The following is a 24,806-nucleotide window of genomic DNA, read 5'->3' on the forward strand; positions in this document are numbered from 1 at the left end:
CTTATGCAGGACCCAAACAGCCCTTCTAAGTAAATGAGTCATCTAATCTAGCACACTGAATTTTCATAATGTGGTCTCATCTGTATTGGAGAAACCCAACACAGATTGGGTAACTGCTTGGTGGAGCACTTGCGTTCAGTCCTCTAAGGCGACCCAGAATCCTCTGTTGTCTGCCACATTAATTTCACTCTAAATTTCGCTCTAGATCTCCGACACTATTACATAGAGGCCCAATGTAAGCCTGAAGAACAGCATCTCATCTGTCTGGACACAATAACTACTTATAGACTCAATATCAAATTTGAAAACTTCTAGGAATTTGCTTTTCCGATAGAGGAAGTAGAAGTCATCCGGAGGCCTGGCTGACAGTAGAAATGGACAGTTGTTTTATGGAACTGTCCATTTCTGTATGATAGAATGATGCAGAGTTCTGCTATTCTATTAGCACAGTCTGACCTGCTGAAGATGTCCAACAGCCCAGAATTTTACAATCTTTACATTCCTCTGCTTGTACTCTCACACTCTAAAAGCTGCCCTCACTGCTTTACTTCAAGTCATTTCCTCACCCTGCTCCCACTAACCGGACGACCTACTAAACTGATCCCCAGAGCAACTTGGCCCTCACCTGTTGTCCCACCCACCCCTTCTCCACTTTCTCTGCAACTTCAACCTGCTCATTTTCTCCCTTTCCCCAGTGGTGATGCTTCCCTTTCCACAGATGTTGTCTGATGTGCTGCGTGTTCCCAACATTTCTGCCTTCATTTAATGTTGCAGAACACATTGAGACTGTAGTTGCAAGCTCTGGTCAATGGGTGGGGGTGTAGAACAGGCTTTTGCACTATCTCACCCCGAATATCTCAACGTTTACATCCATGGACATTTTTTTTGTCATGGTAAAATCCGCCTATCTGTGGCTTCTACACACTCCTGGTAATCTGCTAGTGTTTATGAGTGTTTATGTACCACTTGAATAGAACAGACGAAACAGCATCAATGGCACTGATTCCAAGTCACACAGTATCAACATTGGGCAGGTCATGAATGAAGAATTAGAATCAGGTTTAATATCATCAGCATATTTCATGAAGTTTGTTGGTTTTTGTTGCAGAAGTACCATGTAATACACAATAAAATACTGAATTACCGTAAATGTTATATAGATAAAACATTCTAAAATAGTTAAATTAAATAAGTAGTGCAAAAAAAAACCAAAACAGGTGTTACAGGAGCTGAGACGGTAGGGTAACAAATCAGCCACCCATCTAGCTCCCCATAGTCCCCAACCATAATATTATACAAGCTGGAGGAACTCAGCAGGTCAGGCAGCATCCGTGGAAATGAGCAATCAATGTTTTGGGCCCAGACTGTTCGTCAGGCCTGCTCGTTGACTGCTCATTTCCACCGATGCTGCCCAACCTGCTGAGTTCCTCCAGTTTGTTTGTGCGTGTTGATTTGACCACAGCATCTGCAGTGTACTTTGTGTATTTGTTTTCTGATGGTTGTCAAGTCATCACTGAAAACAAACTCCTGGAAATCTGAAACAGAAGCAAAAAAAGATGTTGGTAATACTCAGCCATCCAGGTGGCATCTATGGAGAGAGAAACACAGTTCCAGCCTGAAAAGTTAGAGCTTCTTTCTCTGCAGATGCTACTGACCTGCTGAGCTTTGCAAGACCCTTAAAAAAAATGTTGTCCTTTGTGGTGAACTATGTGCCTGTCTGGACACGCCCCTGCTGACTGCTCCTGTGGCTCCTCCCACTGGCCCCTGTATAAAGGCGATCTGAGGCCTGACACTCGGCCTCAGTCTCCAGGTCATAGTATGTTGAACACTCACTCCTGGTTCCTTCTTCCAGTCAATAAAAGCCGATATCTCGCCTTACGTCTCAGTGTGAGTTATTGATGGTGCATCATCCTTTCTTTAGTAGTCAAAGGACCCAAACATCACCGTCTCTGAGAGAAATGGAATATACTAAGGGGAGGGTCCTTTGTGCTTTTTGTTTTGCAAAGTTCTCTACTAAAAGCAGGGCTCCAGTTTATCAAAACCATGTAGAATATTTATAACCTCCTCTTGAAGGAACCTGCTGCATTTCTTTTTTCCTGCGACAGTCAATCGATACTTTATTGCTGAAGAAATCAATAAACGAGGAATTTTACTTTTTTTGGCTTTATCTTTCTGCTGGCGGCTGGCACAGAAAGCATCCGGACAAAGCAGAGGTCCTGCGTGACCCGCCCACAAGCACAGCGACTTCTGAAGCCAATTGCTCTAATGGAAGTATTCATCAGGATGAGAGGCTGTCTGTCCCATTATATTGCATGTCGCCTGCCCGGCAAGCTTTCAGTTAGTACTGCAAGTAAGACAATCTGTCTCCCTGAAGTGGATGTTTCATTAGTTTGATCATACATCTTGCTGTAGGCTTTTCTCCTCCCTCGGAACCCTCAGCAGGATGAAAATAATATTTCCTTAAAAGTTAGACGTGACAAACATAAAAGGACGGTGATGCAACAGCTTCTGAATCGACAGATGCACTTAACACCCGAACAAACTATTCGGAATCAAGCAGGTTTAATGACATCCAGTAGTTTCGGGGAGAGCGCAAGAGAGTTTAACGGAGGGGAGATTTCACTTTTGCAGAAATGGGAAAATTAATTTTTCACTCCATCCATTTTAAGTTGGCCGAGCCCAACTTGGGGCATCATTGCAAGTTCCCGTCCCGCCTCGGCGGCACCAGCCCATTCCCTCAAGTCCACGTCCCGCAAACGTTCCGAATCTGCAACGCACTTTATCAAAGCGGCACCTTCGGAACCAACGCTCCGTACTCAGTAGCACAGATACAAATCAATATTCTTCACTAAGGAGCAGAAATATGCAGCTTTGGAAAGAATACGATGGTTAAAAAAACACACACAAACGTGAAGATAAATATCTTCAATTGCGGTAACTCTGTCACCGGTCTCAGGTATTCTGCATCTCACTCAAGGTAAATGGTAATGAATAGCCAACATTAATTTACACGTACCTCTTCTAACTTGCTTTATCTTGGGACTCAGCATGCTTTCAAACCTCCGTCTTCTTGCTTATAAGACTCACCATATCGTCACTCTCCCTGTTTATACTCTAGTTCACCTCCTGATACCATTGCCCCTTGAACAGCAGGCTCCCTCTGATCCCCTCCACCACTGAACAACTGTGGTGCCATCCACTATCACTGACAGTCCAGGAATGATGTTCGCATCCAGCTAAATAAACGCTGATGCATTATTTATCTGGCCCCGAATTAATTCTGCTCCAAACTAACCATTAAGTACTTGAGAGATTACTGTCGATAAATCACGAGCGCACACATCAGCATGCTGGTGGATCTTTTTCCTAATTGGCCCATGACCAGTGTTATTAATATGCCTTTAATATGGCACGAGCAGCAGTCGCTCATTGTCCTGTTAATGTATGCAGTGACTGCGACACAAATTGAATCAATGGGCTCTATGCGTACTTAGTGCCGAGAAGTCCAGAAGGCGACACAAGGTATCAAGATGGTCACAGAGTTGATCAGGCTGCGCTGAGCGAGGAGGGGGCATTCAAACGATCCCTTGGAGAGGAAGGCATGTGTTTTAATCTGCTTTGAGTTGATTACAGCTGAAGGGATCACCTGTAACTCCTGCCTAGTGAAGCTAGGTTATTGCTGTATTTGTGTTTTACATTGCATATGGCCCTGACTAATTCCCCTCTGAAGTTATCAATTTGTTGATATTGAATTTAGGACTGGAAAGGCCATTCAGCCCCAAACTATTCATAGTAAGGTTCATACTCTAGTTAAATCTCTTCTTATTTTATCCAGTCCTATCAAAACATTCTCGTTCCATAATTCAAAATGTCCATAGCTTCCCTGTCAATCTATTTTTCTCAATGACTCATGTTCAACCCTTCCTCATTCTAATTTCTGATGGGATAAGGTACACCACATCCTAATAACGCATTAGGTTGTTGCATCATCTCCTAACCATTTACTGGGTATATTGGAATCTCCCATGTCCACGATCAAACTCAATCTCCCACCAAAATGGCATACGATAAAACTTTATACAGGTACCTCCCCTGAGCAGAAATCTCAGACTGCCAGTTAACTTCCATCTGATATAAATCAATCTCATAACAGTAAACAAATCACACTCGATTTACGTTGTTTGAATTAGACTCATTTTCAGCCTAGTGCCTGAGGTCCTGATGTAAAATCCAAGGCCAAAAAATTTAGGGATTTGTAATTATCTTTAAATGCTCATTGCCAAAGGGCAATCATAAAATAAAGTGCGAATGTGGAGATGGGAGAGAGGAACTCAAGCTTTCATTAGCATGGATAATAAAGCCATTGCTGTGTGTATTGTTGAATTCTTTCCAAAGAACCTGCTGATTTTCCAGTGCAGAGCAAAAAAAACTACCATCAATTTCAACATAATTTCTCTAATAAACAACTTACTGGTATACTTGACTACATTTGTGGGAATAATATTCTACTTCTACAGGTAAATAAATTGCAGGTAATTTATTGTGCGGGAAAAGGCTAATCAGCCTGATGGGCTGAAACTAGTGTTTGTGTTCCACAGAAGTCTCCTATCTCTCATGCCAGCCAGCTCTATTGGCATGCCAAGCTCCATTGCAATCTAATCAACTTTTATGCATTTTAACCAGAAAAAAATCTTCATTTTTTTTGAGACTTTTTTTTTAAAATGAGATGCAAAATCGAGGTCCCACCTGCCCCATTGGTTTTACCTGAAAGATCTCTGTGCACCATTTCTAACTCTAGGGGTGGTTACTTCAATATGCTGTCTGATATTCATCCATCAGCCAATACGATCATTATAGCTGTTTGTGGGATCTTACTGTGCAAATTCACTGCTGTATTTGCTGTGCTACACTGCTTCAAAGACGTGCTTAATTCTTTGGATGTCATGACTTGCAAAGTGAATAGCCATGCATCAGGTGATCCTGACCCAATGACATCTTGTCTTTATAAGCCATATAAGAATCAGGTTTATTAGCACCAGCATGTGACAAGATATTTGTTAACTTAGCAGCAGCAGTTCAATGCAATACATAATCTAGCAGAGAGAGAGAAAAAATAACAATAAATAAAAAACCATAATAAAAAAACAGGTAATTACATATCTTGAATAGATTATTAAAAAATGTGCAAAAACAGAAATACTGTATATTTAAAAAAGTGAGAAAGTGTTCAAAGCTTCAAAGTGCATTTAAGAATCAGGTGGCAGAGGAGAAGAAGCTGTTCCTGAATCGCTGAGTGTGTGCCTTCAGGCTTCTGTATCTCCTACCTGATGGTAACAGTGAGAAAAGGGCATGCCCTGGGTGCTGGAGGTTTTTAATTATGGACACTACCTTTCTGAGACACCGCTTCCAAAAGATGTCCTCGGTACTTTTTAGGCTAGTACCCAAGATGGAGCTGACTAGATTTACAACCTTCAGCAGCTTCTTTCAGTCCTGTGCAGAAGCCCCTCCAGTGATGCAGCCTGTCAGAATGCTCTCCACAGTGCAACTATAGAAGTTTTTGAGTGTATTTGTTGACATGCCAAATTGCTTCAAATGCTGTCTTGCCTTCTTTATAACTACATCAATATGCTGGGACCAGGTTAGATCCTCAGAGATCTTGACCCCCAGGAACTTGAAGCTGCTCACTCTCTCTACTTCTGATCCCTCTATGTGGATTGGTACGTGTTCCTTCATCTTACCCTTCCTGAAGTCTACAATCAGCTCTTTTGTCTTACTGTCATTGAATGCCAGGTTGTTGCTGCGGAACCATTCTGCTAGCTGACATATGTCGCTCCTCTACGCCCTCTCGTCACCACCTGAGATTCTACCAACAATGGTTGTATCGTCAGTAAATTTGTAGCTGGTGTTTGAGCTATGCCTAGCCACACAGTCATGTGTATACAGAGAGTAGAGCAGTGGGCTAAGCACACACCCTTTGGGGTGCAGCAGTGTTGATCAACAGCGAAGAGGATATGTCATCACCAATCCGCATGGACTGTGGTCTTCTGGTTCGGAGGTTGAGGATCCAATTATAGATGGAAGTACAGAGGCCCAGGTTCTGCAACTTCTCAATTAGGATTGTGGGAATGATGGTATTAAAGGCTGAGCTATAGTCAGTGAACTGCAACCTGATGTAGGTGTTTGCATTGTCTAGGTGATCTAAAGCCATGTGAACAGCCTCATTTAATGTTTCCTTCCAGAGGCAACCCCGGTTACAACAGGAGACCAAATGAACCTTTAAGTACACCTCTGACCAAAACTTAGGTATCATTTATTTGTGAACCTTTAACAATGTAAGGAATCTAAAATTAGTAAGTGTATTGTCCATGCATTATCACTCAATTTATAAGATCTGCCTTAGAGAAGTAGGGCTCAGTTTGCACTGCTCGTTTACACCAGTACCCCCCACGCATCTAAAATATATTCAGAAAGGATGATGCTGAATGTTGGGGGCAGAGATTTGACTGCAACTTTGAAGGATTAACTACCAGGTCTCTGCCCGAGGTTGAGGGATGGGGCAAATACAGGATCTATTACCCCTTGAGTAGATTAGTGACATTGATAATGCCAAGCGCTGCGAAGTCCTTCCTTGTCCAAATGTTTGTATTTGTGCTATTAAACTATCCAATTCTGCACAATCTTCTGAAATCACAGATCTAGCAACAGCTGGGGTATTGTTCAGCTCATAACAACATTTTCACTTGGAATCAAAAAAACAAAGCACTGCAGGTGTCAGAAACAAAAATGTAGGAAGTCCATAACAGGTCAGGCTGCACCTGTGTTTCAAGTCTAATAGAACTTTATTAGAACTGGGAGAAGTTAGAAATCAAACTTGTTTTAAGTTGCAAAGAGGAGAAAGACATGAAGAAAAGAAATGTCTGTGATAGGTGAACACCAAGAGAATGCTAGTGATGCCAACATTGTTGGTACCTGCTGGGGAAGTGTGATGAAGGTTACTCCCAGCTGGTCTGTCTGAAGCAGATGTAGATGAAAGTGAGATGAAGGTAGCAGCACAAATACACAAGGTGATAAAGGCAGCACTCGTTACCTGGGAATGGGCTACAAGAGCAGAAAAATTATGCTAAATTTATTAAAAATGATGAGACTATATCTGGAATATTGTGAGCACTTTTGGTTTTCACAGGGATGTGTTTACTTGGAGATAGTGGAGAGGAGATTCACCAAGATGTTGCCTGGGACAGGCTCTCCTCATTATGAGGAGTGGCTGGATTTGTGTTCCTTGGAGCAGAGACTGCTGAAGGAGACTTGGGTAGTAGGGAACAAAATTATGTGGGTACAAATAGGGAAAACTGTAGAAAGTTCTGCCCTATAGCAAAGGTATTTACAACAGGACTATACAGGAGCAAGGTATCAGGATTGCAGATGAGATTAGAAAGATTTTTCCCCCACCCAGAAGTTTGGAATGCACGGCCCTAGAAGGTAGTGGAGGCAGAACTTCTTACAACACTTGAGATGTACAAACACTAAGGTATTGAAGATTTACTGACCAGGTCCTCATTAATGGAATTAGTATAGATGAATATTCTGATCATCAGTATGAACAAGGTGGAGCAAAAGGCCTATCTCTATGCTGTCTGACTGTAGAATTACTTGAGATGAACGGGAGCTGGGAGGGTAGAGAAGGAAAATAAATGAATGGCATAACTGTGAGTTGCAAATCTGAAATAAAAGAGAATGCTTGAAATATTTGGCAGGCCAGGTAATGTCTACATGGAGAGGAAAGCATGGCAGGAAGATGATTTTGCATCAGAGCTGGTCTGCTTAGTGTATGCTAGAAATACAAGTTTGTGGTATTATCGAATCTGGCGTTGATTTCTGACACCTGTAATCTTCTCAGTGAAAAGTTACTGTTCCTTGAGGTTATGCTGCGATTCACAGAACTAGAGCTAGACCCTTCAGTCCAACATGCCCATGATGACCAAATAGCCTGTCTGAGCTAGTCCCATTTGCCTGTGTTTAGCTTATTTCAAGACTATTTATAATAACCAAGTACAAACCAGTACATTTTTGGGAGGAAACCGAGGCATCTGGAGGAAACCTATGCAGTCTTGGGGAGAAAGTACAAACTCCTCACTGGTAGCGGTGGAAATTGAACCTGGGTTGCTGGTACTGTAAGACATTGTTCTAACCATTACACTATTGTGCCGCCATAGTTAGAATGGAAAATAATAATATATTATTGATCCCAAGTGGCAAATTCTTTCGTTATAGCAGTAACATTTAAAAACACACTTAGCTGTGTCTAGACTTAACTAATAAAGTACAGAATAATATACACAATAATTTACCAATGTGCACTAATTTGCAATAATGCATGAAATAATAAAACTGAGACTATTGTACTATGATGTGTGTTCTCCTGTTGCACAGAAATGACCTGAGAATTGAAATGACAAGGTACCTGAAATGTTTTTATGCCACAGGAGGATTTAAGACCTTAAGGAGGGAGGTAAAAGAATAGCAACAGTTATCTGGTTATCTGGGGAGAGAGTAGAAGATGGAATTGTTGTCCCTAGATCAAAGTTATCTGGCCAATAAAAAAGTTCAAGATTACAAGAGGCATAAAGTAAACTGTGGTCAGAGGTCAAAAAGTTAATTGGCAAAGAAAGTAGAGAGGTGTTAAGGAGGTATAGTGAAATGGATGATCTGAACAGCATTTACTGAAAGTCCGAGGGAAGAGATACAATAGCAACTTTCAGAATGGAAAGATAATAGAAGAAAAAAATTAACTTATTATTTGCATGGAAAATGGTGTGTTCTCTATTTTTGCATTGGTGTTTATGTTGTGTACCAGGTGAGTGTGGAGTTATGTGTTGTCGGCTTCTCAGAAATGTAATGCCTACACAGACATCTGCTTTTACACCAAGCTAAGAGGCTCCGTGTGAAAGTAGCTGGTGAACAAATATCTTGGTTATATATTTACTGGGTCTAATGGAAACGTTACTTATTGACAAGGAGGCTAATAGTTCTCTGCAGATTGATTGAAGAGTGTTTTAACAGTTGGGCCAGTTTATTGGAGTATGCTGCATGCACTGGCACAGTGAGCTGCAGCAACATTGACATCATCGGATTCCTGCACACGCCAAGTTATTTGTGCCAATGTGTGGGGTACAAGTCTGCCATGATTAGCCACATGGCAAGTCTGGGCTTATATGAGCAAGGTTAGTTCCTAGTTCAAATAACGAAAGAAAGAAAGAGCAAAGCGAGAAAGAAAAACATGTATATTGAAACATACAGTGAACTGTGTCATTCGCATCAAATCAAATCAGCAAGGATTATGCCAAGCTTCCACCATCATCATGGCATGCCCGTGACTCACCAACCCTAACTATATGTCTTTGGAATGTGGGAGGAAACTGGAACACCCAGAGGAAACCCAAATGGTCACAGGGAGATTGTAGAGACTCCTTATAAACAGTAGTGGAAATCCAGCCTTCATCTTACTCCTGGCACACAGCACCACCATACTGCCACAAATAAAAGTGTTACTTAAAGCAAACAGCACACCGTCATAGAACCATAGAGTGATACAGCACAGGAACAGGCCATTCAGCCCAACCTGCTCATGCTGACCATCATCTATACTGATCCCATTTACCATCAACAAACAATCAGCTCCAGGAATTCAGTGGGTTGAGAAAAATCTGGGGTGGGGGGGGGTGGTGGGAAGCGAATGCCAATGTTTCAGATTGAAACCTTGCATCAGGAGCAATTATGGCTCATTCAAAACTGTCAACCATTCCTTTCATCTCACAGGTGCCGCAGAACCTGCTGAGTGCCTCTAGTTTCCAGCTGTCTCTTGTGCCTCCATTTACCATTGCTTGGTTGGTAGCCTTCCACACCCTGGCTTGACCAGATACTTAAATACTGAGAATCTCTACTGCTACTGCCTGCTTTGGCAGTGTGGTCCAAATTCCAAACACATTTTGGGTGAAAGCATTTTCTCTAATGCTCTTATTCCTTATCTTAAACTTATGTCTTCTTTGGTCATAGGCAACTTTACCATGGAGGAAAGTTTATTATCTATCCTATCTATGCCCCCATAACTTTGTACACCATATTATGTCCTCTAGTTGGCTTTCTCCACTCGGAAAGCAAGCCTCATTCTATCCAGTGTCTCCTCATAATTGAGACATTCCATCCCAAGCATCCTAATGAATATCCTTGGCACCCTGTACAGAGCAATCACATCCTTTCTATACAGTGGTGACTAGAATTACACACAAATTTCCAAATGTGCCATCACCCATGTTTTATAAAGGTGTGGCAGAACTTTCCTGCTCCTATATTGAGTGACTCTGTTAATGAAAGCTCACATCCTGTATGCTTTCTTTAATACCCTACATTTATTTTCTACATTTGGACTTGTACATCGAGGGCTCTTTGTCCCTTGATACTCCCTAGGGCTCCACCATTCATTGTGCATGTCCAAACCTTATTTGTTCTCCCAAAGTGCATGACTTCACACTTACCAGGATTAGATTTAATCAACTATTACTCTACCCAATTAACCAGCTGTTCATTATCCTTCGGTCGCCTGTGCCTCATCACTATCAATGATACCACCATATTTTGTGTCAACTGCAAAATTACAAATCACACCTCTTACATTAATTTCAGTCTTTAATGCATAAAGTAATGATCCCAGTACTAATTCCTGGGACTGGACACTCGGTATCACCGAAACAACCCTCCACTATCATCCTCTCTCTTCTTTAAAGGAGCCGAATTTTGATCCAATTTACATTGGAACTCTTTTTACCAGCTTTCCATATAAAACCATGTCAAAAGCCTTAAAAGGCCATCAACCACACAGCCTTCATTTGTATATTGAGTTGTATCTTTAAGAAACTCAATCAGGTTAGTCAGATATGATCTCCCACCAACAAAGCTTTGCTTACTATCCCTGATCAATCCCTGCCATTCTAAGTATAGATTGATCTTGTTCTTCAGAACATTTTTCAACTATTTCCCTACTACTGAGGTTAAAATCAGTGAGCTGTAATTATCTAAGTTAGCCATGTCACCCTACTTGAATAAAAGAACCATATCTGCCATCTTTAGGGATCTCACTGGTAGCATTTGAAAGTTTAAAACTCCGTCATGTCCCCAGCTATCTCTACCCTTACTGCATGACGCAGTCTGTAATGGATCCCATCAGATCATGGAGAATAATTCACATCTATGTCCAGTAAGACATTTAATACCTCATACTTTTTAATAATAATTGCTCTAGAAAATCACTTCTCCCTTTCTGAAATGCCTTTCTCCTTAGTGCTAATGGAAAGGAAGTTTTTGCTCAAGACCTCACCTACTTCTGATTACTCCACACATAGATTTCTCTTTAGTTCCCTAACAACCCCATACTTCCCCTAGCTATACTCCATCATCCTTTTCGCCCTGGCAATGAACATGCCAGTAAAATCTGCAGAGTCAGAGTGTCGAGGCCTGAAATCAAGATCTGGGATCCGCCAACCACCAATACGAACCTTCATGGATGATCTGACTATCACTACAGAGTCAGTGCCAGGTGCTAGGTGGATGCTTAAGGGGCTGGAAAGGTTGATGAGGTGGGAAAGGATGTCCTTTAAGCTGAAAAATCAAGATCTGTAGTGCTGAAGAAAGAGCGAGTACAGGAGAAATTTCATTTCTCTATTGAGGACATTCCAATTCCTACCATCACAGAGAGCCCTGTTAAAAGTCTTGGGAAGATGTTTGATGCAACACTCAGAGATAAGGCAGCAATAAGAAACACCTGTGGGGAGTTTGAACAATGGTTGCAAGAGGTTGATAGGACTGGTCTTCCAGGGCGGTTTAAGGCATGGATTTACCAGCACGGTATACTACCGAGAATCCTCCGGCCACTGCTTCTCTATGAGTTTCCAATTTCCACAGTTGCTGAATTAGAGACTGTAGTCAGCCGGTTCCTGTGAAGATAGCTGGGTTACCAAGGACCATCAGCAGCATTGCTCTGTACGGGAATAACTGCAAACTGAGGCTCCTCCTGAAATCCAATGAGGGGGAGTTCAAGGTTTTGCAAGTAAGGGAGGTGTTGCAGTTCCGGGGATCTTTAGATTCAATGGTTGCCGGAGCAAAAGTGGCAGTGAGAACTGGAAGAACGTGGAGAGCAGAGGCTGCAGTGGAAGAAGCTGAGGTGCAACTGCGCCACAAAGTGCTGGTGGGGGCAGTCGCCAAGGGAAGAGGTGGACTTGGAAACCTTGAAGTCCCCCATTTTGATGAAGCACAAGGGAAAGAGTGACAAGAACTGGTCCAGAATGAAGTGAGGGCAGCTGTAGAGGAGGAGAGGACCAGCGGAGCAGTGGCATGAAACAGCAAAGAGCCTGGACCAAATGGGAGCAGGTGATCAAGCGAAAGATCACGTGGAACGATCTCTGGAAGGTGGATCCACACCGCATCAAGGTCCTTATCCAGGCTGTTTATGACGTCCTTCCTAGCCCCTCGAACCTGCACTGCTGGGGCCTTGCAGAACGACCAGCTTGCCCCCTCTGTGAGAAGAGCAGTACGCTAGAGCATACTCTGAGCTGCTGTCCCAGAGCTCTTGCCGATGGCTGTTATCGGTGGTGGCATGGCCGGGTCCTCCGGACAATTACTGAGACAATCTGCAGCACTTTTAACATCTGCCGGAAAGCAAGTCCAGACAAGAATACCGTCTGCTTTGACAAAGAGGGGAAAGACCAACAGAACACCAGAAAGCAACCAGGTTGCTCTTCACTGCGCAGGACTGGAAGCTGAAAGCAGACCTGGGAAAACAGCTGCAGTTTCCTCCCCACATCACAGAGACTACACTGCGGCCCAACATTGTGTTGTGGTCCGACCATCAAAGCACGTTCTTATGCTTGAGCTTGCTGTGCCATGGGAAGAACGCATGGAGGAGGCCTACAGGCGAAAAAGAACCAAGTATGAGTATCTGAGGAACAACTGCCAAAGAAAAGGCTGGAGAGCAAAGTGTTGACCCATGGAGGTCAGGTGTCGTGGCTTTGCAGGTCAGTCGCTCTGCAAAGTATACACTGCTCTTGGAATCATGGGAGAGAGAAGGAGAGGCATTTCTACCACCACAGATGCAGCACAGAAAGCGTCAAGATGGCTCTGGATAAAGAAGGCAGATCCGTGGGTTGCTGCAAGGGCACATGCTGGGGTCTGATCAACCTAGGTCGGGTCGCCTGGGCAAGGGTGTATGATGTTGAAAGACCAGAAACACCTGACGACCCTAGGTAACATCACTGACGATGTGCCCTAGCTTAGCATCATGCAGATTTCTCTGTAAGAACTAGCAATATACTTATAATTGCCTTGCAGATTTCCTCAATCTTATCTGTCAGTGATATTTCATGGCCCCTCTTAGCCCTCTTTGCAAATACCCCCTTACACATTTTATACTAATGAAGGTCCAATCCTGTTTTCATACCTTCCATTTGCCTTTTCTTTTCTTAACCCAGCCTCCTCCCCAAATCTCTTGACTTACAGGACTGCCTGGACTTGTCATTCCTGCCTTGCACCCTAATGTAAAATGCCGGCACTGAACTCTGTGACTATTTCACTTGCAAGAGGAGGTGAAAGGGTTGTAGAGCAAGGAGTGAAAAAGAGCCTATGATAAGTGCAAGAAACAAACTGAAGTTCCCCTCCTTCCTTAGTATATACAGTGTATACAAACTACTATTGACAAGCTGCAGTTCATGCAGGAATAAACCACATGACTGGCTCCGGGCAAAACAAACTCATCTTAAAATCCCAGCACAGTTCCTATGCTCTCATGAGGAACAAATGCAAATATGTACCAATCAAGATGGAAGCTCCCAGACATTAGGGAGATCACTTAGCTCAATAATGGATATAAAACCACAATGCGTATCAGGTCCCAAGTCAGTGATGCCTACTATAGTGGCACCTAGTGTGCAAAGATAGGCAATCCTACTATTTCATTTTAACAGACCAATGAAGTGCAGAATTTCAATGAAAATGCCATTGTGAATGCTCTGTTATGGCTACTCAATAAGACTTCTGATGCTGAATGTGAAAATGGAATTTACACATTAAATGTGGTTACTGAGGACTTTCCTGTAAACTGTCAGAAATCACAGTCAGGACCCATTTTCCAAAGGGTTAATGAACAGGTGTTTGAAGGATACGAAATTAGAACAGCTGAGGAACTGATGTAATTCTATCATTGTTGTAAAGAATAAACATGCAGTGAGTGGTGTTGCAACAACAAACTGGCACTCAATGTCAGCTGTTTGTGGACTTCTGGAAGGGCAAGATGAGGGGACACACACCAATCCTCATAGAGGTATCAGAAGTGAAGAGAGTGAGTAGTTTCAAATTCCTGCATGTTGATGTCTCTGAGGATCTAACCTGGTCCTGAAACATTGATGCAGCTATAGAGAAGGCAAGACAGTGGCTATATTTCATTTGGAGTTTGAGGAGATTTGGTTTGTCACCTAAAGCACTCGCAGAGTTCTACAGATGTATCGTTGAGAGCATTCTAACTGGCTGTATCACTGTTTGATTTTGGGGATGGCGGGAGCTACTGCACAGGATCGAAGTAAGCTGTAGAGAGTTGTATACTTAGTCAGCTCCAACACAGTCACCAAAATCCATAGTATCCAGGACATTTCAAGGAGCAGTGCCTCAAAAGGGCAACGTCCGTCATTAAGGACCCCCACCACCCAGGACATGCGCTCTTTTCATAGTTACAGAGGCACAGAAGCCTGAGGCCACACACTCAATGATTCAGGAACAGCTTCTTCCCCTCTGCCATCCAAATTCTGAACGGACATTGAACCCATGAACACTACCTCAATACATTTTCATTTCTCTTTTTGCACTACTTTAATTTAACCACTTAATATATGTATACTTACTATAATTCTGTTTTTTCCCCAATACTATCACGTATTGCATAGTGCAGCTGCTGCAAAGTTAACAAATTTCACAACATATGCTGCTGATATTAGACCCGATTCTGAATAAGACATGTGAACAGGGCTTCAATATAGATGTTACTGAGTTGCAATAACTTCTACTGCGACATAAAGGACCTCAGCTGACTTTTGTAGATCATGCAGGAGTAGTCAATGTGAAAACAAGGGTAGCCATGCCACCCTACTTGAATAAAAGAACCACATCTGCCATCGTCCCATTTTAGTAATCTCATTGGTAGCTTATGATAAAGTGACAAGCTTGGTAAAATATTATGCTGTTGCTCAGCCAGACTACCCCAACAACAAACTTTTGATCTCTGACATCAAGGATAAGGGCTTCAGGCATGCAGGAAGACCACCATTTCCAGAATCCCCATTATACTTCTGTTCCTTCCTCCTCACTGGGTCTAATCCTGGAACAGCAGAACTGTAGGAGCACCTTTCACAGGAAGATTGTAGCAGTTTGTGCAAGAATCCAATTCGTCACCTGTATCTCAGGGGTAATGAAGGAAAGGCAGCAGATTCTGGCCTTGAAGCGATATCCAGATCATAAAAAATGAAAGTCACAGTTTCATAGACATTCAATTTTGCGCTACATCTTAGAGACTCAACATGTAAGCATTTTATGTGCTGAATAGTAAATAAGCACTTCTTTGGATACATGCTGTGACCCAATGCACTGGAAGACATTGGAACAACTGCTTTTAGGGAAGTTAAACTAGATGAACAATCCATTTAAAAAGAAATGGCCCATATAGATAGAATTGAATGGCTCCTTCTGAGCTCCAGGTCTCAATGATTCTGAAAAACAGCTTCTCCTTATTTGGATACAAACCCATCCCTGTTGATTTGTGTTCCAGAAAGCCTTACTTAGTGCAAGCAAATGGCTCATATCTGAACATTTACTCAAACTGGAAGGTGAGATTTTTATGCCTACAGTTCCAATATAGAGTTGGCAAATGTTTACAGTCTCTGTACCACAGGCTTTAACAATCACAGTCACATGGAGCTCAGTAGACATCCATTGGCCCTCACTGCTCTTCATTCACACTCTTCCATTTCTGAAAATCATTTGCATCCCATCACTATTGGAGAAATTCTGAGAGAACAAGATGGTCGTAGTGATGGTGGAGAAGTGTTGGGGGGTGGGGTGCGTATGAAGAACTGGGTAGCAAGAGAGGAGATACAAGGAAGAGCTAGTCATTTCTTTAGTTTGTGAGCAGAGTGTTATCTTCAATATTTTGTGAGCTGTTTTGTTTTCTCAAATGACTTCGCTAGTTAGGGTAGAGCTAGTGCTTTAATACTGCAAAGCGGTGTGAGTTTTACTTAGTATTATGATACCTGGGTTGGACAGCAATAATACAGGCCCATAATTGACTTCACAATGGTTTTCAATTACATTTTGTTGCTGCTAAAGTATTTCACAGTAAGAAATTAATATATACATTAGAAAATATTTGTAAATAGCTAGTTCTATATTGGAGGTCTAGGAAAGCATGTTGAGTTGATCTTGTAGACAATGGTCAAAAAAGAACACCAATACTTTTACTTCTTAAAGTTTTCCACAGTTTCTCAATACATGTGACAATAATAAACCAATTACCAATTTATCCTTTAGTGTCTGCCTCTATTTTCCTGGTCCATTGAGGCTCCTCATCTAATGCAGCTAAATGTCATTCACACCAGAGCATCCATTTTCTTTTTATCTTTCTGCAAATTCTTTCTCATTGTCACTTCCTTTCCTAATCTTTCAGAACCATTGCCAGCTCAGCTCCCTGCTCAGTCCTCAGTCTTTCCATGGTGAGGAGGGGACCACCATGCTATAGTGGGTGGTGCTGCTGCTACATGCTCCACTAACCCAGGATTTATCCCAACCTCCAGTGCTCTCTGAGGGGAATTTTCATATCCTCACTCTGACTGTGTGGGGGTTTCTCTGGGGCTCTGGTTACCTCCCACATCCCAATTCTGAACTGTTAGGTTCAATGGCTGCTATAAATGCCCTCTGAATGTAGGCCAGTTGTACAAGAGTCAGAGAGATGCTGAGCATCTGAGAAAGAATACAGCTCTGAGGGCTGACATAGTTTCTGTGGGCTGAATGGCCCTTTTTTTGCTACATGGAAACTTGAAAAATAGATTTCTTTTTGCAGAAGCGGTGAGTCTTAGGAGTTCTTCTTCTGCCCCCGCGTCCTTTATATTCCAACTCCATTTTGACAATTGAGGATGGGAGTCACCTACAAAGAGCATAAGTAAACTTGAGGAGTTGAATGGTCTCCTCTAATTCACATCACCTGGCAACATTCCAGTTCACTGCCTTTCCATAACAACGCTCTTCTGCATCTCAGCAAAAGCTGGCTTTTGTGCAGAATTTTTATGGAATGCAGGAAAATCCAAAATTGCTTCACAGCAGTGTTACTAAGCAAAAAACACAAAATGTTATGTTTTGTGCAAGGAGATGTTAATACAGGGGACTAACCAAGTAGGTAAAGAAAAAGATATTAAGGAAATTCTTAATGATACAAAGAATGGCAGAGTGGTAGAGAATTCCAGGAAGGGTGTCCCACAGCCTGAGGATCAACTTAGGTCTTTGTCACAATATGCTCTGACAGTAGTGGAACCCAAGTACAAAGGAAAGACAGACTCTGATGTAGTGAAGGTGGCAAGAGTTTACTCAGAGTAATTCCAAAAAGACCATTGGTGGCTTGGCTGAGCAACACCATATGGAGTTACATTCTCAAAACCAAGCCCTTGTGATTCATGCTAATCAGGCAGCCTCTTAAATAATATAAGTAACATGGAAGCTTATCAAAATAAAGTTAACACGCTTAAAAAGAAAGCACCAGGGGACCACATTTCAAAGAGCAAATCTCTGGAGAAAATCACAAGGAACCCTAAATGATGAACAACTCTTGTTAAGCAACAATTAATCAATTCAGGTTCTCTATTAACCCAATAGTTTCCAGCACCCCACACAGGACTGAAGTACCCCTTTCTCTGTGGCTAGTACCGGACAGCCAGAGGAGTCATGAAAACTCGAGATCCAGGGACAACATGAGAGACCTGGGGAACTTGAGGTGGTGACTTGGGGAACTCAAGGGAGATCTCAGGAGGCTGGGAGACTTGGGGCCCTCAAGACAGACTTGGGAGTCCAAGATGGGGGAAACATTGAAAAAATCCTTGGAAAGCATGTCAGGTTATGGGAAACCTGGAAATGTTCAATGGACCACAGGAGACCCAGAGAACCTTAATGACCTTAAGATACCTGAACACTTAGACCCAGATGCTGAGACCTGGAAAAAAGCCTGGAGACCCACGAAAAAGCCTTGAAAACATGAGACTTGAATCCTAGAAGAAGCTTGCTCACAATGTTTCACTCTTCAGTATTTTTCCAGAGGCAATTAGGATACAGAAAGCTGTACTCTCAGTTTTACTGATTGAGATAACAGACGGGTTCTTCTTATCGCTGAACTAGCTGGCTCCCTGTGATCTGTTACCAGAAAGTTCAGTCTTCGTAGTTTGTGAATTTCATCAAGGTTGCATGTAAGGTAGCTTACTCTTGATCAGGTTATTTTACTTGTGTGTTTGCGTACACTAGCCAGGGATCAACTTTTGCAGCAGAGCTCTTCAGGCTGCAATCATTGATTCAGGAGACACTTGTACACTGGAACGTTTGCTTCCATTCACATCACTCATCAGAACAGAAAGATGTTATGTATTGTAAAAGGTTAGTCCGTCCCCCTGCAGTTTTTGGCATGTAAGCTCATCTCAATTATACCCAATAGTGACCTTTCAAGCATTGATTTCACATAAACAAAGGCACACCATTACTTGCAAGGGACTACATCAGGAAAGAGCAGGTTCCTCCAAAATTTACACTGCTGACTTGAATGCTGATTTGTTAAACAAACTTAATCGATAAGCTTGCTTAAAGTGCTCAATTGTTATGCAGACCCGAGTTATGGGACCCCAAAGCTGGGAACCCAGGTATTTACAACTTGAAAAGCTTGAAATGGGGACCGGAGAAGCTCAAAACATTATTTGGAAGATCAGAACATGGATTTGAGAAACTTGGAATGTAGATTAGAGAATGTAAACTTGAGAACCTGAGAATGTGGACTTGAGAATGGATGGCATTTTCACCTGATGCAGATTGACGTCAAAATGCTGCTGTTCAACTTCCATTAGGTCAATTACTTGGAGGGGTCCTTCTGTCATGATGTTTACTGGCAATATCAGAACCGTGGGGTGGAGGAAAGACAAACTCTGGTGTCAAGGTGGCAATAAAAGTTTACTCAAAATAATTCCAAAAGGACATCAGTGATTCAGCCAAGCAATACCATGATAAGTAACATACTCAAACTAGGACCGTGCAATTAGTGCTAATTGGGCATTCACTTAAATAATGTAAGTAACATGGAATTCACAAACCTATCAAAATGCTGCTTAAACGGAAAATACCAGAAGGATGCATTACAAAGAGTGACTCACTGGAGTAAAACACATGAATCTAAACGATTAAGGACTTGTTAAAAAACAAATAACCATTTGAAGTGCTCCAAAAACCTTAGAGCCTGATGCTCTCCAGCGCCCCACAGAGGCCCACAGAGCAGCTCGCAGGCTTGGCCATGAAGAGTTTAAATTGTGGGACTATCAGAGACCAGACTTAGAGGAGCATTGAAACCTTGGAGGATTACATGCTGGAGGAGCTTACAGAGATAGGGTGGGGCAAGACCATAGAGGTATTTGCAAAGTATATACCAGAATTTTTAAAAATTATGACATAGAGGACAGTCTTACGTTTACAAAAGAAGAATGGGAAAAACTGGGCAGGGGACATTGGAATATCAAGTTTATTAGTGAAGAATGTAATGAATGCATTTTTCTGCAGATGAGATCTAAACAGAACACCTCTTTCTAGAGCAGGGGATCCCAAACTTTATGTCATGGGCCTCTACCATGAACCGAGGGGTCCATGGAACCCAGACTGGGAACCCCCGATATAGAGCAAACTTTTATGGTGCTTTTACCTGCTCCAGTTTTACCGAACATTCCAATTTCTATCTGACTATAAAACAGAAAGCAAATTCAGAAGTTTTTCAACCTGAACTGTTGTGCATTTAATATTTCAGAAATGTTTGAAAAATATTGTAAATACTATATTGTTTGATTAAGAATTCTCTGTTGTTTACATAATATGTTGCAAGTTATATGTAAAAGTATGTGAATGGCATATGCCATTACACTGCCACGTCAAATGCGCAGGCCTCGCTTAAAGTAAAAATAAAATTAAGACCCATTCTTCTGACTCCTGTCTTTTTTCTTACAATTAGTTTTATGTTTGGAGTTACAAAACATAACATGAACTGTTGACTGATTCCTTTTCCAGAGATGTTGCCTGACCTGCTGAATATTTCAATCATTCCCCATTTTCCAACACCTGCAATTTTGTTGATTCTCTTTTATATATCTGATGTGCCATCAATAACTCTGAGACATGGGTTAAGGTAGGCTTTTATTGGCTGGAAGAAAGCACAAGCGGCAAGTGACCATCACACAACATCCTGGAGATTGAGGAAGGGTCTGTGGCTCCATTCGCCTTTATACCAGCGTCTGTGGGAGGAGCCACAGGAGCAGTCAGCGGGGTGGGGGGGGGGGGGGATGTCCAGACAGGTATATGTAGTTCACCACAATACCTGATCAAGTCTTGGTGAAATACGCTGGACTAATTCTGCATCCTAGTGATTAAAAGCTTGAAATGTGCAGATGCATTTAGATCTGGCTGTAGAATATTGAATTACAAGTGATATGAACTTCATTAAACATTACTCAATATTTACTTATCTGTTTGCATTAGTTAATGGCCTGAAAAATCAAGACACTGATGATGCTAGAAATCAGAAACCAAAATGAAAATTTTGGGAGCATTAAAATAAAAATCAGGCAGCACCTGTAAAATGAGAAACTTTTAACATTTCAAGTGCTCTTTTAAAACTAAAAATGCATTAGCTGGTGGTGTCTGCTGTAATATACTGTACCGCCAATGTTTTTAGTTATTATCTGGAATATGAATTTGCATCATCTTCAAAGGGATTGTAAACTTTAAGCTCCTGTACTCTGGTGAAGCATTAGATTCAGTTGGTCTTGTAATTATGACATTATATTCCAAGGGGTATCTCAGTTCATTGAGCAATTCGCTGCATTTCAAGTATATGAGAATATTTCAGATTCCTTCCTCATTATGGGACTTTTCTGTTGCCAGGGGTTCAACTGATTAACAAATTAATTTGCATTAAATATAGCCAACAATTAATAGGCACAATTTACAAATTGTTAATATTCTGATGAATCAACTGGAATAGTTTGAAATTGTGAATATACAGTCCTGTGTAACTGATTTAGAAATTCAAAAGTTATGATTGAATATGATAACCAAATTGATTAACTTTTAATATAATTTAATTTTAATTTCAAAACTTCCCTTAGGAAATGAGGAAAAGATTTGCTGAACCCTACTTGTTCCTGAATGGGATACATTAAGAAATGAGCATTTTGTATTAGAATGGAATTTCTCTCTCACTCCCTCTCTCCTTCATTCCCTTTCTCCCTTACTCTCCCACTCCCTCTCAGCAGACTTCTATTCACATTCCTCTTTCACCCTTTGGAATTGTCATCCAATCGGTGGGGTCCTCATCAGAAAAGACCATTCACTACAAAGTGGATGGTTCAACTCTTTTGAATGACGCTTCTGTCCTGAATTTTCCTGCATTATCTTAATATAGACACAGCTACAACGGTTTAATTTGAATTGGGGTGCAGTTTCTGGAACAATATTGTTACATATTGAGTGTCAGACATGGAAACCCAAAAAGACATCTTCTTCAATATAAACAGAAGATGCTGGAAATACTCAGCAGATCACTCAGTATCCATGGAGAGAAAAGCAGCTAACATTGATCACTCATTTTGATGAGAAACATTTACCCTGCTTTTCTTTTTGCATATACCTGACCTGTTGAATGTTTCCAGCATTTTCTTCTTCTGTTCTGTATTTACAGCTTCTGCATTTGTTTTGCTTTCCAGGCATCACCACCCCCCCCACCCCCCGGGATAAGCAAGGAGCTGCCACATTGCCCAATCAGATCAGAATTGATTGACATTACATCTACCCATTGAGCCATGAATCTGGCAGCTTGTTGCAAGCTGAATGAACCTTCCCATAACAATGGGTGCAGCCTCAATGGAAAACAACGGGGTTGTAAGTGTTGAGTGCAACATTATTGTAAATATTGATTAATGTCTAAGGAAGGATGATTGTTTAATTCCTATTGGAGAGAATCCAGCACAGTGATCCAGGCTGATTCTCCAGTACAGTACTGAGGTGAGTTCTACACTACTGGAGGGATTGCTGCTCCAACATTCTGAAAAGGGTGTGAAAGGCACAATATAAATGTAATCTTTATTTTAATTTTCTAAGATTTATTCTAAAAAGTAAGATTTTTTCAACTGTTTAAAAGGCATTCAATTACATGGAGACATCAAAAACATGAGCTGCAGTGGTGCATTTGACCCTTTGAGACTGCTCGTCTGTTCATCTGGATGGCAGGTGTATCTAAATTCCACACCCTAATCCTGCTTTCTCCCTACATCCCTTTACTCCTCTTCGCCTCAGAAAAATATCCAGCTCCTTCATAAATATACTAGTTCTTTAATCAAATAAACCATACATAGATCAAGAATGACAGGATTCATTCACTGCATAGATTGTCAGAGTTGTGAGGAATAATTGTTAAAAGATATAGATAATTTGGAAATTTGAGTGGAGAAATGGCAGACGGAGTTTAATCCATTCAAAAGTTGGTGTTGCATTTTGGGAGATTAAATGCATGAGAAAAGTAGAAGTGGCAGGACCCTCAAGAGCACTGATGTACAGAGGGATGTTGGAGTGCAAGTAAGTGGCAACACAAGCAGATTGGGTACTAAAGGTGTATTGCAAGCTGCAAGCTTGCCCTTATTGGTCAAGGCATTGAACAGAAAAGTTGGTAAACCATGTTGCAGCTGTATAAAACTAAGACCACATTTGAAATATTGAATCACAAACAAGAGAAAACCTGCAGGTGCTGGAAATCCAACCAACACACAAAACACTGGAAGAACTCAGCACGGTGGGCAACCTCTATGGAACAGAGTATGGTTGACATTTTGGGATGAGGCCCTTCAGTAGAGCTCTGAATTAGTTGGAATATTGAGTGCATTTCTAGTTGTCCTATAGGAGGGATATAGAGGCTTTGGAGAAGGTGCAGAAGAGGTTCACCAGGATGTTACATGGATTGGAGTGCACTAGAAGTTGGATTGTTTTATTTAGAGTGTCAGAGGCTGAGGAGAGACCTGATTGAAGTATATACTGTAAAGTTATGAGAGGCATACATAGATAGCCGGTGTTTTTACCAGGATAGAAATATCAAATACTCGAAGGCTGAGGCTTAAGGACAAGAGATGGAAAGTTTAAGGGAGATCAATGAAACATGTTTTTGTTTTATACAGAAGGTAGTGGGTGCCTAGGTCACATTTCCAGGGGAGGTGATGGAAGTAGTTACAAAAACAAAGTTTAAAAAGGCATTTAGACAGATATAGGAACAGAGTCAGATGGGATTGATTAGATTTGAATCATGGCTAGTATAGACATTGTGGGCCAAAGGGCCTGATCCACTGCTGTCTTGTTCTATGCTCTGTACATAACATACTAAGCAACTCACCTTTTGATTTTTACCAACCTCAACTATGAATTTTTAATTCAACTTTTTAAAAACATCAAATGGAACAACTGCCTGTTAATGAAGAATATCGACTTACCTTGGAATTCACATAGAGTGTAGAGTCGTAGAGCAATACAGTGCAGATACAGGCCTTTCAGCCCAACAAGTTCATGCCAGCCACAGTGCCCATCCATCTTGTCACAAAGTCCTGCATTCAGCTTATGTCGCCATGCTGCCCACATTTCATGTATACCATCAAGCGAGACAACATTCCTCAGACTGAGGTGCACAACACACTGCATATAGCTCATACACATAACACAAAGTAACATTATCACAAATGATAAGGTGCACAATGATACAAGTTAAAAGGTGAACAGTATAATGCCACATAACACTAATGATCCTTCAAACATGATGAGACCTGTGTATTGGCAGGAAGTTCAATAGTCCTAAAGTTTGCAGATGAAGTTAGCTCCCATCCTAACAGCTCTGGTCCTAATGCTACGGAACCTCCCGCCTGATGGTAGGGGGTGGGGGGGGGGTCAAAGATTGTTGAACAAATGGGAGGGCTCGCTGACAATGCCAAGGGCACTGTACACAGAGCTCCTGATAAATATCTTGATGGATGGAAGAGAGACCCCAATGATCCTCTTAGTAGTCCTTGCAATCCTTTGTAGGGACTTGCAGTCAGATGCCTCGCAATTTCTGTACCAGATGGTGATGCAGCTGGTCAGGACCCTCTTGACAGTGCTTCTGTAAAAATTGGTTAAAACAGGGGGCATGGGGAGCCTCAGGAAGTTGAGATACTGCTGTGCTTTTTTGACCAAAAATGTGGTGTTGAGGGAACAGGTGAGATCATCTGTTATGTAACACCCAGAAACTTGGTGCTCCTAACTTTCTCCATGGAAGAGCTGTGTATGTGCAGTGAGGAGTGGTCAGCCTGTACTTTCCTAAAGTCCACCATAATCTCTTTGGTCATTTCTATGTTAAGACTCAAGTTGTTCTGCTTGCACCAGCTGCTCCATCTCCTCTTTGTGTGCTGCCTCATTGTCGT

The 24,806-nt window shown here is 41.7% G+C and overlaps 1 protein-coding gene across 4 annotated transcripts in view; it reads right to left on the reverse strand.

Moving 5' to 3' along the window:
- The window catches only part of LOC132378983 (rho GTPase-activating protein 22-like), a 472,736-nt gene that overhangs the window by 416,789 nt on the left and 31,141 nt on the right, over positions 1–24,806 (reverse strand). The window contains exon 1 of one of the 4 annotated variants that reach the window (XM_059946398.1): positions 3,017–3,211. The exons of the other annotated variants lie outside the window; for them this stretch is intronic. Coding sequence (XP_059802381.1) covers positions 3,017–3,050 — 34 coding nt within the window. The 5' untranslated portion in view covers positions 3,051–3,211. Of the gene's footprint in view, positions 1–3,016; positions 3,212–24,806 lie in introns of those variants that run through there. 4 annotated transcript variants of the gene reach the window in all.

This window comes from Hypanus sabinus, chromosome 21 (assembly GCF_030144855.1).
Source record: "Hypanus sabinus isolate sHypSab1 chromosome 21, sHypSab1.hap1, whole genome shotgun sequence".
Taxonomy (NCBI): domain Eukaryota; kingdom Metazoa; phylum Chordata; class Chondrichthyes; order Myliobatiformes; family Dasyatidae; genus Hypanus; species Hypanus sabinus.